The sequence below is a fragment of the Rhinatrema bivittatum genome, chromosome 8 (genome assembly GCF_901001135.1).
Source record: "Rhinatrema bivittatum chromosome 8, aRhiBiv1.1, whole genome shotgun sequence".
NCBI classification, from domain to species: Eukaryota; Metazoa; Chordata; class Amphibia; order Gymnophiona; family Rhinatrematidae; genus Rhinatrema; species Rhinatrema bivittatum.
The window spans coordinates 160,862,374-160,879,112 of NC_042622.1; the positions used below are offsets into that span (position 1 = coordinate 160,862,374).

The 16,739-nt window shown below is 44.4% G+C and overlaps 1 protein-coding gene across 3 annotated transcripts in view; it reads right to left on the reverse strand.

Annotated features, from left to right (window-relative positions):
• The window catches only part of MYO1C (myosin IC), a 256,955-nt gene that overhangs the window by 178,004 nt on the left and 62,212 nt on the right, over window positions 1-16,739 (reverse strand). Inside the window, exon 1 of one of the 3 annotated variants that reach the window (XM_029614575.1) lies at window positions 15,620-15,937. The exons of the other annotated variants lie outside the window; for them this stretch is intronic. Coding sequence (XP_029470435.1) covers window positions 15,620-15,637 — 18 coding nt within the window. The 5' untranslated portion in view covers window positions 15,638-15,937. Of the gene's footprint in view, window positions 1-15,619; window positions 15,938-16,739 lie in introns of those variants that run through there. 3 annotated transcript variants of the gene reach the window in all.

A 16,739-nucleotide genomic window follows, 5' to 3' on the forward strand; every position in this document is an offset into this window, starting at 1 on the left:
TGTATAAGGGGTAAAAATAGCGCGTGGAAAACGCGTGGCCAACCGGGAGCTAACAGTGTGTTCGGCCTGAGCGCACTTTACTGCATCGGCCCGTATATGTTTACATTTAGCCCCATGAAGGTTCATGTGTTCAGCGCATCATGCATGCAAGCATCATCTGTCAGGCAAGTCCTCTAAGCAAAAGACAAAAGGGAGTGTGGCATCCTGAATATCCAACGATAATTTTTTCAAGAAGAGTGCAAGTAGAGAAGGTACAATAGAGAAGTTGGCTCGATTTATGTAGGAGTACAGAGAAGATTTAGAATACATACTAGAACAGGGGTGGAAAATTTCTGGATGCCTAAAACCTAGCACCTATTGTTGGCCCAGGCTGAAGGAAGTAGGAGGCACTAATGCTTCAGTAGGCCTGAGCCAATTGGGAGGACCTGCCACCGAGGATTGGGACTGCTCGCTGTCATTTCAAAAAATGAGGCAAAACATCTGAAAAAAGAAAAAAGAGCAAAAGGAAAGTCTGTAAAATAAACAAAAAACCCTGAAAAAAAAAAAAGAGTGCCAAAAATAATTTTTTGCTCTGATTCCTAAAAATTTTGATTGGTACTCAAGATTTCTAAATGTTCCAGCCCTGTGTTAGGAAACACAGCAAAGAAGGGGAGAGAAGTAATAAGGAGCCTATTCTTAAACAAACAGTTGGTTAAGCAGAAAGAAAACCAGAAGTTATTTATTTTTAAAAATGTACATACCATGTTATCCAAACGTTCTAGGTGGTTCACAAAAAAACAGAACATACATCAAATTGAGTCCAATCACCTTACAGATCTCTCTCTCGCTCGCTCCCATGAGATAATTAAGGGAAACAACACAAAATTACAAAGTCATGGGACAGGAAGCAGTGTCTTATTGTGGATTGGTAACTGCTGAAAAGGCAGGAAACAGAGGATAGGACTAAGTGGTCAGTTTTCCAAATGGAGAAAGGTGGTCAGCAGAGTACCACAGGAATCTGTACTAGGACCTGTGCTGTTTAACATATTCATAAATGATCTGGAAAAGGGGACGATGAGTAAGGGGATCAAATTTGCAGACACAAATTATTCAAATTTCTTAAAACGGCAGCAAATTGTAAGGAACTGCAGAAAGAGCTTGTGAGACTGGGCCACTGATAGGCAGATTAAATTTAATGTAGAAAAAGTGCAAAGTGATGCAGATAGGGAAAAATGATCCCAACTATAGGTACATACATGATAGTGAGTTCACTACACAGAAAACGACCTTGGATTCCTTGTGGTCAATACATAGAAATCCTCAATTCAATGCATGGCAGCGGTCAGAAAAGCAAATAGAATGTTAAGAATGATCTGAAAAGGAGCAGAGAATAAAATGGAAAAAGGAAAATTGGATCCTACCTGCTAATTTTCATTCCTGTAGTACCCACAGATCAGTCCAGACTCCTGGGGTTTTGCATCCCTTCCAGCAGATGGAGACAGAGAAATTTTTACAGCCACCTGTATATAACCTGGTATAGCACCTGCAGCCCCTCAGTATTACTATGTACCTAATCGAATACCGAAAAACACTTCCAATCAAATTATGAATACAATATTCCCCGAACAAGCAGGGGAAAGAAGAATTAAACTGTCAACAATGATACAAATTTTAAGCAAGACAAAAAAACCTGTGCCATTCCTTCAGATAATAAAAAAGACCAGACAGAACTCTCCTACTCACCCTACCCCAATGGGCGGGACTCTGGACTGATCTGTGGTACTACAGGAACGAAATTAGCTCGTTAGAACCAATTTTCCTCTCCCTGTATGTACCCAGATCAGTCCAGACTCCTGGGATATACCAAAGCTTTCCTAACCTGGGTGGGACTCCCCGAAACCAGCAACTTCCGGAGCTTGGACAGCCAATCTATAGTATCTGGCAAAAGTATGCCAAGACTTCCAAGTCGTTGGACGGCAAATCTCCTGGGAAGACGCTAGCTGACACTCTGCCCAGGCCGCCTGGGATCGCGTCGAATGAGCCCTTAAACCCCTCCGGGACTGGACGACCGCAACAAATGTAAGCAGAACAATAGTCTCCTTCAACCAATGAGCAATCGTAGCCTTTGAAGCTTTCTGACCCTTTTTTGCACCACTCCACAGCACAAAGAGGTGATCCGACACCTTAAAACTATTGTTCACCTCCAAGTACCGCAACAAGGCCCGCCTGACATCCAAGCACCAACTCTGAAGCATGAGCTGTACCAGACTCTAGATTCTGAAAAGCCAGAAGCTCCACTGACTGACTCAAGTGGAATGCCGACCCCACCTTAAGCAGAAAAGACGGAACGGTCCTCAACAAGACCTCCCTGAGTCCGAGATCCATAAGAAAGGCTCCCTGTAGGACAAGGCCTGAATCTCCGAAACCCTTCTGGCCGAACAAATAGCCATCAAGAAAACCACCTTCAGAGTGAGATATTTAATGGTAGCCTTTCTAAGGGGCTCAAACTGCCCTGCGCACAAGCCCTTAAGGACAAAATTCAGGCTCCAAGACAGACAGACAGCCCAAGAAGAAGGGCACAAATGCTTTGCTGCCCCAAGAAAACACACCACATCTGGATGCACTGCCAGTGGCCTAGCAGGGACCTTGCCCTGAAAACTGGCCAGGGCGGAGACCTGCACTCTTAAAGAGTTGAACGATAAGCCCTTAACCAGCCCATCCTGCAAGAAAGCTAGAATCTGGGACAACAAGGCTCTCTGAGGATCAATTTCTTTATGAGCGCACCAAGACTCGAAAACCCTCCATATGCTAGCATAAGCCAAAGAGGTAGAGAACTTACAAGCTTGCAACAAAGTGGTGATAACATCCTCCGGATATCCCTTTTTCCTTAAACGCTGCCGCTCAAAAGCCAAGCCGCTAGACAAAAGCAATCCACCTAATTGAAAAATACGGGACCTTGATGAAACAGGTTTGGAAGATGTCCCAGCCTCAATGGACCATCCACTGCTAGATTGACCGGGTCCACAAAACAAGGCCGTCGAGGCCACTCTGGAGCCACCAGAATTACTCTTTCTGGGTGGACCTCTATTCTCTTGAGTATCTTGCCCACCAGAAGCCACGGCAGAAACACCTATATGAGAACATCGCTTGGCCAAGGAAGAACCAGGGCATCGACCTCCTTAGGCATGTCTGAGCACCAAGCGGACCACGCAGCAGACAGCCGCACGGTGGAAACAGAAAAAAAGCTCCAGGGAGCCCAATAACAAAGGAGAAGACTCCCCTGGGCTGCCTCCCTGCACCACCGGCGCCCGGGAGAAAGCAGAGACAAGGCTAAGCAAACATGGACCAAAACGCTGATCAAACACTTTTTTTTTTTTTTTGGAGCTGAACTTTACATCAAGAAAACAGCTGGACACAGTCACAATAAAGGGAAAAAAGACAGCCTTATTTGAAGTCTGGCAAAGGTGCTTGTTCCCCCAAACTCCAGAAGGTAAGGGAACTGGACTACCAGCTTTCAACCTCCGGAATGGCAATCAGAGCAAATTTAGGTAACCAACCCCTGCTCGTCCATCCCTGCAGTCAGGAGGGATGGTCCCACAGGACCTGCCAACCTCCTAGGAGGAAAATCCTCTTGGAAGAAACCCTTCTTTTCCTCCTCTTTTTTTTTTTTTTTTAATGAGGTTCAGAACTGCATGTTTTGCACCTCCTCCATCTGCTGGAGACAGAGAAATAATGAGGGGCTGCAGGTGCTACCCCAGGTTATATGCTGGTGGCTGTAAAAATGTCTGTCTCCATCTGCTGGAAGGGAGGCAAAACCCAGGAGTCTGGACTGATCTGGGTACGTACAGGGAATATCCTATTGCCTTTGTATCCAGCCAAGGTACAACTACACATCGAGTACTGTGTGCAGTTCTGGTCACATTATCTCAAGAAAGGCAGCAGAACTAGAGAAGGTGCAGAGGAGGGTGAGAGAAATGATAAAGGGGAAGGACCACCTCTCCTACGATGAGAGGCTGCACAGGCTGGGGCTCTTCAGCTTGGAAAAGAGACGGTTGAGAGAGAACTTGAGAGGAGTTTATAAAATCATGAGTGGGGTGGAACGGGTAAATAAAGGACAGTTATTTACCTTTCAGATAATACTAAGACTAGGGGGACCCTTCATGAAACTAGCACCTGCAGATTTAAAACAAATCATAGATTGTGTTCTAAGTGAAAAGGCACTATCAAGCAGTGGAATCTGTTACCAGAGGAGTAGTCTAGTGCAGGGGTGGCCAACTCCGGTCACCAAGAGCCACGAACAGGCCAAGTTTTTAGGATATCCAGAACGAATATACATGAGAGAGATTTGCATGCACTACCTCCACTGTATGTAAATACATCTTATGCATATTCATTATAGATATCCTGAAAACCTTGCCTGTTAAAACTCTGGTCCTCAAGAGCCACAAACAGGCCAGGTTTTCAGGATATCCATAATGAATATGCATGAGATGTATTTACATACAGTGGAGGTAGTGCATGCAAATCTCTCTCATGTATATTCATTCTGGATATCCTGAAGACCTGGCCTGTTTGTGGCTCTTGAGGACCAGAGTTTTATTTATTTATTTACAGTCACTTATATACTGCAAATCATAATACATCAATGCAGTTTCCAAACTTAAAATCAAACATAAAATCTAAAAAAATAAAAGGATAAAATAAAAAGAAACATTTCAAAATGCCATTCTGAAATCAACTGTAAAATCAGGGCCAAATATCACTTCCATTCACTACTTCTATGCTTCTAAAATGCTATAGGTCCAAAACGTCTCTGAAATAGTCAGGTCTTTCAGCTTTTCTTACATGTAGGCGTGGATAATTCACCTCTCAATGATTCTGGCATATTATTCCATAGGGTAGGACCACCTATGGAGAAGGTCTCTGATCTCACCTACATACGCTGTTTTTATTGATGGAATTTCTAGCAACTTTGTTCCGTGAACGTAATGAACATGAGGGGATATATATTCTTAAGACTTCACCAAGCCATGGGGTGTTTACCTGATTAATTAATTTATGGATGAGCATAAGGATTTTACGGTATATTCAATTCTCAAAGATATAGGCAGGCAATGTAATTTAGCAAGGACCAGAGTAATATGGTCAAACCTCGTGTTTCCAGATAGTAAGCAAGCTGCTGAGTTTTGTAGCAGTTGCAACTGGCATAGTGTTGAATCAGGAAGGCCAAGCAAAAGGGAATGACAATAGTCTAAATATGCCAGAAGCAAAGACTGGACAAGTCTGGAATCTGGGGGTTCTAACAGGGGTTTCAGCCTCTTCAACATACGGATCTTATAAAATCCAGTTCGGATAATTTGTTTATTATGGGCAGACATTGAGAGCCTTGGATCCAACATGATCCTGAGATCTCTCACCGCTGATGAGATTTTAATTGTACAACCTTTTAAAGAAAACTCAAGCTTTGCGAGGACATCTTTGGATCTAGATAGAAATAACCTTCTCTAATTTTGAAAGATTCAAAACCAATCAATCGTGAGACATCCAACACTGAATTGCTTCCAGATAGATTTTCAGATAATCCATTGCAGAGGCAATTGTAACCTTTATAGGAACCAGAGATTGAATGTCATTCACATAAATGAAAAAAGAAAGAAAGCCCCAGGATTGCCAAACGTTTATACAATGGAATTAGAAATATGTTGAATACTGATGCCGAAATGCCACCCCTGGTCTAGAGTTCAGAGCAGCAGCTGTGACCCAGGAGAAGTCAAACTGCGAGCCAAGGGCTCAAGAAAAAACAAAACAAAATCTAAGATCCACTGTTTGCAGGGACTGAAATTTACAAAAAAAAGGAAGGGCTCGATAACAAAACAAAACAAAAAAAAAGTGTGCGCACTCAATATACATGCACAATACATACGCTGCAGGCGTGCCTGTATATTGTGCCTGTGAGTTATCTGTGGCGGGATAAAATGGACGCTTGTACTGCACATCCGTCTTCCTAACCCAACTTTCTCCTGCCTAATCCGCAAGCTCTGTAATAAACGCATCCTTGGACTTCCCATACATCGATAACTTGGTTCAACTTAAAACCGTAGCATCTTCTAAAACCCCGAGTTTGAGTTTCAATTTAGAATATCAAAATTGTGATAAAGTTGTTAACATTGTGATTTTCATCGGTCCTATGCAAAAAGGAGCTGCAAAACCAGTGATCTATTTAATTACTTGAAAACATATTTTCAATCTCTCTTGCGTCCCTAGGGCTCTGTTGATCACCAGCTGTTTCAGCATGCAATTAAACAGAAAACATGTCTAATTCCCATGTGCTGTTCTCAGAAGAATCTCAATATTAAGAAAAATAATCATCCAAAAATAGGATTTCACTTCCAAGCTGCACCCCTATGAGTCCAAACAGTGGTCAGAATAGACAACTAAACTTAATAGGAACAAACTGATAGCGTTCTAACATGGAGAAACTTAAAACAAAAATCAAATCACCAAACACACAAGACAGAATTCAGTCACCTTATGCTTATGCTTCTGTGTTTTTCAAAAACTTTTTTCCCGCAGAACCCTGTTGAAGGTCCTTCCGCACTGCTCACCCCATAACCCTTCCACACTCCCTCCCGCCTAGCTCTCACCCCTCATCCCCTTGTGGGGACAACATGGGATACGGGTACCACATGGCTCAGCTTCCTGCCAACACCGCAGAGCCCGAAGTTGGTAGTGAAAGGAGGCTGCATGCTCCTGTCTCCACAAAATAGCTGGAATGGGTGCCAGAGTTTGAAAACCACTAATCTTAAGCCCTCAGCTAGACACGGAAACTAGATTTAAACAATATTACTTGTTCCCAGCCGCACCTTGCATTAGTATAATAGCACTAAGATTGTCCAGCAGCTCCACCATGAAAAGCCCTCAGCCAGTGTGAACCCCCTTGTTATAAACACGCCACTTTCATTTACAAATTCCTGACATGTTTCATAGCAAAAAAAAAAAAAAAACAAATCCTCAAGTGGCTGGCTGAAGCAGATTTTCCACAAGAGGATCCTGTCAGGCTGCTTCCTACTCCCACTGCCTTTGTCATGCAAGCATACAAGCTCTCAAAAATTCAAGAGACGTAAGGCCATCATCATTCCATTCCCAGCCTACCTCTTCTTCCACACAACTGCTGCACTGTGCATCCTTCCCTTCTTCCTGCCCCTCATCGGAGCGCTCCACATTTCCAGCTTCTTGCTCATGCTGAGGGAGGTGGTAACCATTAGGCACCAGCAGAGTCTTTCTTGCCTGCACGAGGACCCAGAGCCCTTTAATATCCATGTTCTGTGGATGAGCCCCTAACTGCTGTACCCTGGCACGGTCTGCGGCAGAGGAAGAATAACAGCTTACTCAAACGGCCAGGAATTCCCAGAGGAACGTTTGCTGTTCCGATACGATCTCCTCACCCTTGGGACCTGAGACTCAGAACTACCATCCACAAAAAAAATAATCCTGCTCACCCGTATTCTGCAGCGAATGGCTTACCTTCATGTCCTCCAGAGACTGAAGTAATTATTCCCTTCACTGGAATCATTACAATAATATCCACACCATTACTATTTTATTTAAACAAATTTCAAGTATCTATATCCCACCTTTCTAGCACTGTAAGGATATATCCCAGCTGCCAGCCATAGCGTGAAACCACTTGTAGTACATCACTCTGTATGCAAGACCTGCTATTAAGTTCACTTAGAGAATAGCCACTGCCATTAGCAATGGTTACATGGAATAGACTTAGTTTTTGGGTACTTGCCAGGTTCTTGTGGCCTGGATTGGCCACTGTTGGAAACAGGATGCTGGGCTTGATGGACCCTTGGTCTGACCCAGTATGGCATTTTCTTATGTTCTTATGACCATTTTCATTCTCTTCCCTCCTCATTTGTACTCTACCATCTTGAGCAGATGAGCCTATAAAATCCCCCACTTCAGTCACACCTCCCATCCCATGTAATAGCTACTTAGTTTATCAATAGTATCGTGGCTAATGCCCAAAAGTTCCCAGTCTCTCTGCTCCCCCTGCCACACAAACATTGATCCCAGTCATTTAGAGGTCAATATTCAAAAGGGTGTGTCTGTCTAGGTTCGACCCTCAGCCAGACAAACCCTGTATTTTGAATATCCCTCTAAGCTGTTACGTTTTAGATGTGCAAGTCATTACATGGCTAAAACTAAGCAGGACGCTGGCATTCCAGAGTGAGGGTTCCATTTCCCCGGCTAAGCTGTGATCACCACCACTAGGACAGGTCAAATTCTACAGGTAACCCTGATAGGTAAAAAAAAAAAAAAAGCAGTCCTAAAGTTAGCCAGAGAACTGCCTTTCTGCCAAAATAAAAAACCCACGAGCAGCTGTGTAGCCGCAGCCTGCCCCGCTCCCTCCCGATGTCCTAATTAAATTAATATGTAGTGGGAGAGCAGCTCCGATCCTCCTCCCAATTCCAGCCTTATTCCCAGCCTCCCTCCCCCGCTCCCCAAACGTGCACTGCTAAGCCAGTGGGAGAAGGAGAGGCTTCACTATTAAACGCCGGTATGGCAGAGAGCGGAACCTCCATTTAATATGCATTTATTCATTACACAGGCTCTCTGATTGGCCCTTTCACTGACAGCTCTCTGCCATACCAGCATTTAATAGTGAAGCCTCTCCTTCTCCCACTGGCTTAGCAGTGCACTTTTGGGGAGGGATCAAGCCGGCTCGCCCTCTACTTTATAATAAAACCAATATTCAGTAAGCTGGCCAAGTTACCCGGATAACTTTAGCCAAATATATTTAATGAGAGATTCCTCCGGCTGAATATCTGGCTAAAGTTATCCAAGTAACTTTAATGGATAACTTTGCTGCTGGCTGGCTTATTGAATATTGATCTCTTTGTTTTTAATTATTTTACCCTGGAGTACACCCCAAGATCCTTCAAAAGCTCAAGAAAGTGCCGACTACACCCTTCACAGCTCGGTTCAATTTGTCCTTAATATAAGAACATGCCATACTGGGTCAGACCGAGAGTCCATCAAGCCCAATATCCTGTTTCCAACAGGTTACAAGTGCCTGGCAGGATCCCAAAGAGTGAATAGGTCCCACGTTGCTAATGCCCAGGGATAAGTAATGGCTTTTTCTACGTCTATCTGGTTACTAACAGTTTATGGACTTCCACTCCAGGAACTTTAGTCCTGGGGAATTCTGTGCTACTGTGGAGCGCAGAATTTGCACAAAATCCCCCCCCCCCCCCCTGCGCAGAATTGTCAAACTCTGCGCAGAAAATGGTAGAGGAGACCCCGGCATGCTGCGAACGGAGCGCGCGCCGTTTGCGGCAAAGATGAAGGACCCCGGTGTGCCTCGGGATGCGCTCCACTCGCGGCAAAGATGAAGGACCCGGTGAGAGTAAATATGTGTAGCCAGTGTGAGGGTGTATGTGTGAGAGAGAAAGGGAGTGTATATGCAAGAGAGAAGGCCCTGTATGAGGGGATGTGTGTGTGTGTGCGAGAGAGTGAGGGAGCCTGTATGAGGGTGTGTGTATGTGTACTAGAGAGAGGGAGCATGTGTGTGAGAGAGGGAGGGACAGAGGGAGCCTGTGGGAGGGGCAGTACTGAGAACGGGGTCAAACTCTGGGACTGGCGATAGAGTGTATGGGGTTGAGCCTAGAGATGGAGGGGAGAGATACTGGCAGGTGGAGGAGTTGGGACCTGAGAGGACAAAGTGGCCAGGGGAGTAGGGAGAGCGAGTGGAAGGGACACTCTTACAGTGAATTTCTAGGGAAATTCTGCTCAAAATATTTAAAATTCTGCATCTTTAAGTAATAACTTTTTTCTGTATTAATTTAAAATGTAATTACTTAAAGACTGTCATGTAAATTGTGTTATTTTGACCAACATAAAGTTTGCAGAATTTTGCAGTATTTTTTGTGTGCAGAATTCCCCCAGGAGTAGAACTTGTCCAAACCTTTTTTAAATCCAGCTACACTAACTACTTTTACCACATCCTCCGGCAATGAATTCCAGATCGTAATTGCATGTTGAATGAAACATGTTTTTTTTCTGATTTGTTTTAAATGTGCTACTCACTAACTTCATGGAATGTCCCCTAGTTTTTGTATATTTTGAAAAGTAAAGCTGTTCTATTCCACTCATAATTTTATAGACCTCTATCATTTCCCCCTCAGTCATCTCTTTACCAAACTGAAAGCTCTAATGTCTTTATAGCCTTTCCTCACAGGGGAGTCGTTCGATCCTCTGTCATTTTGGACACCCTTCTCAGTTCAGAATATATATATATATTTTTTTTTTTTAGAAATGCGGTGACCAGTACTGCGCACAGTACTCCAGGTGTGGTCTCACCATGGAGCCATACAGAGGCATTATGACATCCTCCATTTTAGTCTCCTTCCTTTGCTAATAATTCCTAACATTCTATTTCTTTTTTTCACCGCTGCACACTGAGTCAAGGATTTCAAAGTATTGTCCACAATGATACCCAGATCCTTCTCCTGGGTGGTAACTCCTAACATTGTGTAACTACAGTGTGGTTTACTTTTCCCCATGTGCATCACTTTGCACTTGTCCACATTAAATTTCATCTGCCATTTGAAATCCCAGTCTCGCAAGGTCCTCCTGCAATTTTTCACAATCGGCTTGTGATTTAACAAGCAGGAATAATTTTGTTATGTCTGCAAATTTGATCACTTCGCTCGCTGTTCCCCTTTCTAGATCATTTATAAATATATTGAACAGCAGTGGTCCAAGGCACTTCACTGCTTACCCTTCTCCATTGAAAAAATAGACCATTTAATCTTACTCTCTGTTTCCTGTCTTTTAACAAGTTTGCAATGCACAACAGACATTGCCTCCTATCCCATGACATTTTATTTTTTCTCACGAGTCTCTCATGAAGGGCTTTGTCAAAGACCTTCTGAACATTCAAATACACTAAACCTACCAGCTCACAGTTATCCATACCGTAGTAACATAGTATTGTTGGCAGAAAACGACCAAATGGTCCATCCAGTCTACCCAGCAAGTTTCTTATAATAGTAACTGCCACTCCGTGCAGGTTACCCCCACGTTTCTGTTAAGGGTAGTAACTGCCGCTCAGTGCAGGTTACCCCCACGTTTCTATTAAGGGTAGTAACTGCCGCTCCGTGCAGGTTACCCCCACGTTTCTGTTAAGGGTAGTAACTGCCGCTCCGTGCAGGTTACCCCCACGTTTCTGTTAAGGGTAGTAACTGCCGCTCCGTGCAGGTTACCCCCACGTTTCTGTTAAGGGTAGTAACTGCCGCTCCGTGCAGGTTACCCCCACGTTTCTGTTAAGGGTAGTAACTGCCGCTCCGTGCAGGTTACCCCCACGCTTCTGTTAAGGGTAGTAACTGCCGCTCCGTGCAGGTTACCCCCACGTTTCTGTTAAGGGTAGTAACTGCCGCTCCGTGCAGGTTACCCCCACCGCTCCATGCAGGTTACCCCCACGTTTCTGTTAAGGATAGTAACAACCGCTCCGTGCAGGTTACCCCCACGTTTCTGTTAAGGGTAGTAACTGCCGCTCCGTGCAGGTTACCCCCACGTTTCTGTTAAGGGTAGTAACTGCCGTTCCGTGCAGGTTACCCCCACGTTTCTGTTAAGGGTAGTAACTGCCGCTCCGTGCAGTTTACCCCCACGTTTCTGTTAAGGGTAGTAACTGCCGCTCCGTGCAGGTTACCCCCACGTTTCTGTTAAGGGTAGTAACTGCCGCTCCGTGCAGGTTACCCCCACGTTTCTGTTAAGGGTAGTAACTACCGCTCTGTGCAGGTTACCCCCACCGCTCCATGCAGGTTACCCCCATGTTTCTGTTAAAGGTAGTAACTACCGCTCCATGCAGGGTTACCCCTATGTTTCTGTTAAGGGTAGTAACTGCCGCTCCGTGCAGGTTACCCCCATGTTTCTGTTAAGGATAGTAACTGCCGCTCCGTGCAGGTTACCCCCATGTTTCTGTTAAAGGCAGTAACTGCCGCTCTGTGCAGGTTACCCCCATGCAGAAATATTACACCTAAACTTAACACAGGTCACTCCTTTTCTTCATTACCAACCCCAAACCTTTAGGGATCCCCAGTGTTTATCACATGCCCTTTTATTTATTTATTTATTTATTTAGCATTTTTTATATACCGAGGTAGAGCAGAGTAGCCTTCACTCCGGTTTACAATTATAACAACCTGATACATAAAACTATTGAAGACATTGAAGAAACAACAGCATTTAACAATCTGAGAACTGTCATGTCAAACATATGGACAAGGCAAGCTATCCCAGAGGATAGGCATATTGAAAATAAACCAGATAAGGTGTACCAAAGGAAAGGTACATTGAGTAGACAGAGATCAAGTATAATGATAAGATAGTCTTAGATATCTGTAGGAAACAGGATGATTAGACAGAGGGGGGGAATAAATGGCAAAATATGGGAAGCTGTGGGATTAAGTTTTGAGATTGTTGAGCAGGCTGTCAGTATGAGATTGGCAGAGTAGCCAGGCTTTTAGTTCTTTCTTAAAAGATTTTGGGTTTTCTTGAGAGGCGAGGAACTGAGGTAAAGAGTTCCATAGTTTTGGGCCGATGATAGAAATGGCTCTGTTTCTGGTGGAAGAGAGTTTAGCAAAAGGGAGTGATGGAATCACTAGCTGTATTTTACTAGTTGATCTTGTTGTGCGTGGAGAATACTGGATATGAATGATGTCATCAAGTGCGGTGTAGTCTGCTTTGTATATTGCTTTCTGTAAAGTTGAGAGGATCTTAAATTCGATTCTTTGTTCAATTGTGAGCCATTGTAATTGCTTGAATACGGGTGTGATATGATCAAATTTTCTTTTACCCGTCAGAACTCTGGCAGCAGCATTCTGAAGAAGTTGTAAGGGTCTTTTAAATTCATTTACTCTTCTTGTCCTCACCACCTCTTTCAGAAGGGCAATCCAGGCATCCACCACCCTCTCCAAGAAGAAATATTTCCTGATGTATAAGGGCATGGAGAGGATAGAAGTGGTCCAGAGGAGGACTACAAATATGATAAAAAGGGCCTGTATCACAAATTCTACAATGAAACATTGAGTGTTTCAAGCTTATCTGCTGAAGGAAAAAAAAAAAAAAAGGAGGAGATAGGAAAAACTTTCAAATACTTAGCAGCCTTCAATAAGTCATAAGAGGAAGGGGAAATTTTCCACAGAAAAGGTATTGTGAGGGTAAGGGGTCATGATAGGATGCTGGAGGGAGAAAGCTTCAAAGAACATGAGAAATAATTTACTAAGGGACTAGCCTATCAGCAGAGGTAGTAGAAAGCAGCAGGATAACCGAATGCACACACACATGGGCCAGATAAAGAAGACAGTGGTAGGAACAGAGTTGTAAAGTTGCAGTATTACAAAAACTCATTTCTCACTCCCTCAAAGGTAGAGGCAAGGAGAAAGGGGATAAAGAGGACACAAGGAAAGATAAAAGAAAGCACACAGTGATACTACTGCAGGCAAGTTAGCTGGATTGGGGGCACCCAGCTACAACGTCCCAGAATTCAACTGGGTGTTGATGCCAACAGACTGGAGGTGGTGAACTGGGGTAGGCGGGGGGAAGAGGGGGTGGTACTGTCCAGCAAGTTGTGGTACTGTCCAGCAAGTTGTCCAGCATAAGGACAGAACTAGGAGAGGGAAAAAAAAAACCAACCAAGTGGCACAGCAAACCATAGGGTAGCCAAGTTGGTAGCAACAGGCCCTAAAACTCAACCGGGTTGGTACTGACAGGTTGGTGTGGCCAAGGACGGGTCTTAGGAGGCTGGACGTTTGGCCAACTGCCTCACTAACTTTGGCAGTTGTACAGATTGCTACACCACGTGATGGTAAAATAGAGGAATGGTGAAGGGTATTACATTAAGTAAGGGATTTTATCTAATCAGGAAGAGAGAAGAAAACAACCTCACTTGGGTAAGGATTGAAGTTTCTATGGTTGGCAGCTTGGACAGAAATAATTAGGCAGCATGAATGGGACAATTGACATGTTTTCTTGCCATCATCTATTATGGCATTATGATGTCCTCCTCTCCAGCTGTTGCATGGTCTAGATTTTGCTATGCATCTTCTTAGATAGCAGTCCTGTGTTAGGGCAGAAGCTGATGCTTGGTTTAAAAGCATCAACTATAAGGTCCAAAATATACAGCAACATCATAAGCACCCTGACAGTATTCTGAGTGTCAAACTTGAAAAAAAATCAAGAGGTCCATACTCAGAGGCATTTATGAATATATGGGCATTTTTTAGCTGGATATCTTATTATCCGGCTAAATTTTAGCGGGATAACCTAGGGCGTTCTGAAGGTATTTTAGGGAGGATGTTAGCCGGATAAGTTATCCAACTAACTCCGATATTCAGAGTTAGGCAGATAACTTATCCGGCTAAATCTGGTTGCAACAAAAAGCTGTCCTAAAGTTAGCCGGATAAAAGTTAGCCTGTTAACTTTAAGATAGAAACAAGGAAATGATGGCAGAAAAGGACCAACGGTCCATCCAGTCTGCCCAGGAAGCTCAAGGAAGTTTCTGCCGCTCCCTACAAGTCACCCCCGTACTTATCAGTTTCCCAGACCATCAAAGTCGGCCATTGTTGCTTGCTGTTCGAGTCTAATTCCCCATTACCTACTGCCGTAGAAGCAGAGAGCAATTTAGATTTTCATCAAGAGTTTCAGGTTATTGCTTAAGGATAGCAACAGTCGATGATATTCAGTAGTGCAGCTTCAGTATTGAATATATCTCCAAAGACATCTGGATAAGTCTATCTGGCTAACTTTGCTATCCGGATAGTGACTATGTACCCCTGAATTTATTTTTTTTTTTAATCTAGCCATTTCCTCTGGCTCCTTTGGGTTTGCAACTCTATCGGCCCTATGGCTGGGATACGGTGCCATGAGCCTTCATTTGCAACGATAAAGAGATTTTTTTTCCTCCCAATTTTATGCTTTAATGCAGACATTGCAGTGACTGTGCTCCTTCCAAAATCTTGCCACTACGTGTCATTACTGCATAAATGATAGGACTTCCTCCCTCCGGGAGGATGAACGCTGCCTCTGCAGCATGTCCAGCAGATTCGGGGAGCAGAAGATTTGAGCCTTGAATTCAACTCAGGTTCCCCTGAGCCACACCAGGCTGGCCCAAAACTGAATTTTCAATTACTGGCAACTTTCACGTGAAAGTGAACTTTTACCCAAACACTGTGTCTGCAGTACTTTCAGTGGGTGTACTGCATCTCTAAAAAAGGCAGAACTCCTCATAAGAACGAGAGCACATCGCCAACAATCAACCCATCTGCTGTCTTCTGGTACCTCGGCGATTAAATGGACAAAAGAGCAAGACAGAAAACTGCTTCCAAACATTCCCAGTGCTGAAAGCAAAAGATCAGCAGGAAAAATATCCCTTTTTCCAATGTCTAAAGAACCAAAAACTTTCCGACTGAAACACTCTTTCCAAAATACAAGCATGGCCCCAAATACCTTGAGAGAGACAGAGAAACAGAGCCACAGGACAGACCGACAAAGACAGGCACAAGCTCAAACATAAACCAATGCAAAAAAAGAGTTGATGTACGCCAAAAGCACAGAGTAATATGCATCTCACCGCTGCCCTGTATTTCATGTCTGCAAATCCACGGAAGCCTTCACAGCCAAACTCCCTTGCATCAAATGAGGGAGCAATCCTCCACAGCCAGGCTGTCTGCTGCTCCTCTGTACTTTTATTTCACTGCGGAAAATTCTACGCTCACTACCAACTTTTCTCTGAATCCACCACTGCCGCTTCCTGCTGCTGCCAGATTGTGGTTTTATTTCAAAACGAGCATGTCTGGAAACACAAGCTAGATTTTCACAGAAAGTGAGAGGGAAGGGGGAATATCAGGAGAGGCATGCTGCTACAGGACTGCACTTCGAGACTAAACCATCTAAAAGACAGAGAGAAAAAAAATGGCAAGAAGGACTTGGGAAAAAAAAAAAAAAGGGGGCTGGAAATGTTGAGTCACAGCCCAGAACTAATAAAAACAAGAGAAAACAGAAATGAACCTTGTGACTAGGAGGCTGCAAACCATCCCACTTTGCCCGGACAGGCAGCTCTGAGCTGGGGAATACCTCTGCATGAACCCAGGGAAAGAGCCACCCCCTCCGCTGGGAGAAAAGCCCTTTCCTCACCAGCAGAAGAGATGCCCCTCCCTACCACTCCCAGTGGATAGCAGCATGGCTACCTCTGAGAGAGAGACACCTGGTGACTGGACTGAAGGCCCACGACTCCCAGCCGGAGGACTGGGGCTGCAATGACCAGACTTGGAATGGCAGGAGGCTCTTTTAAGAACCGGATGGCTGCAAATGGAGACTTTTGTCATGCCGGTGCCACGTTACTGATTCCCACTGAGCTAGGAGGAGGATGGCAAAGGAGCGTTAGTAGCAGAGGCACACAGAACTGTCGCATGTAACATGGTTTCTGCCACAAAGGCAGGTTCAAGAAGAGATTAGCGGCAGGAGGGAGGCTAAAGCATAAACAGCCAGCTTTGACCGGGAGACACAAGGGCATCGATTGTCACACACAAAAAGGGAGCAGAGCAGGCATGCCATCAGGTTAGTTAGCATTCATGCAGGAGTGATGGTCCCATCAGTACTGTGAAGGCAGAAAGGAGGTGCTCCGCTGCTGTACATTCCTCTGTACTGACGCCGTCTGGCAGCCCTGCTCAGTGCTTAACCTTCCTTTTATG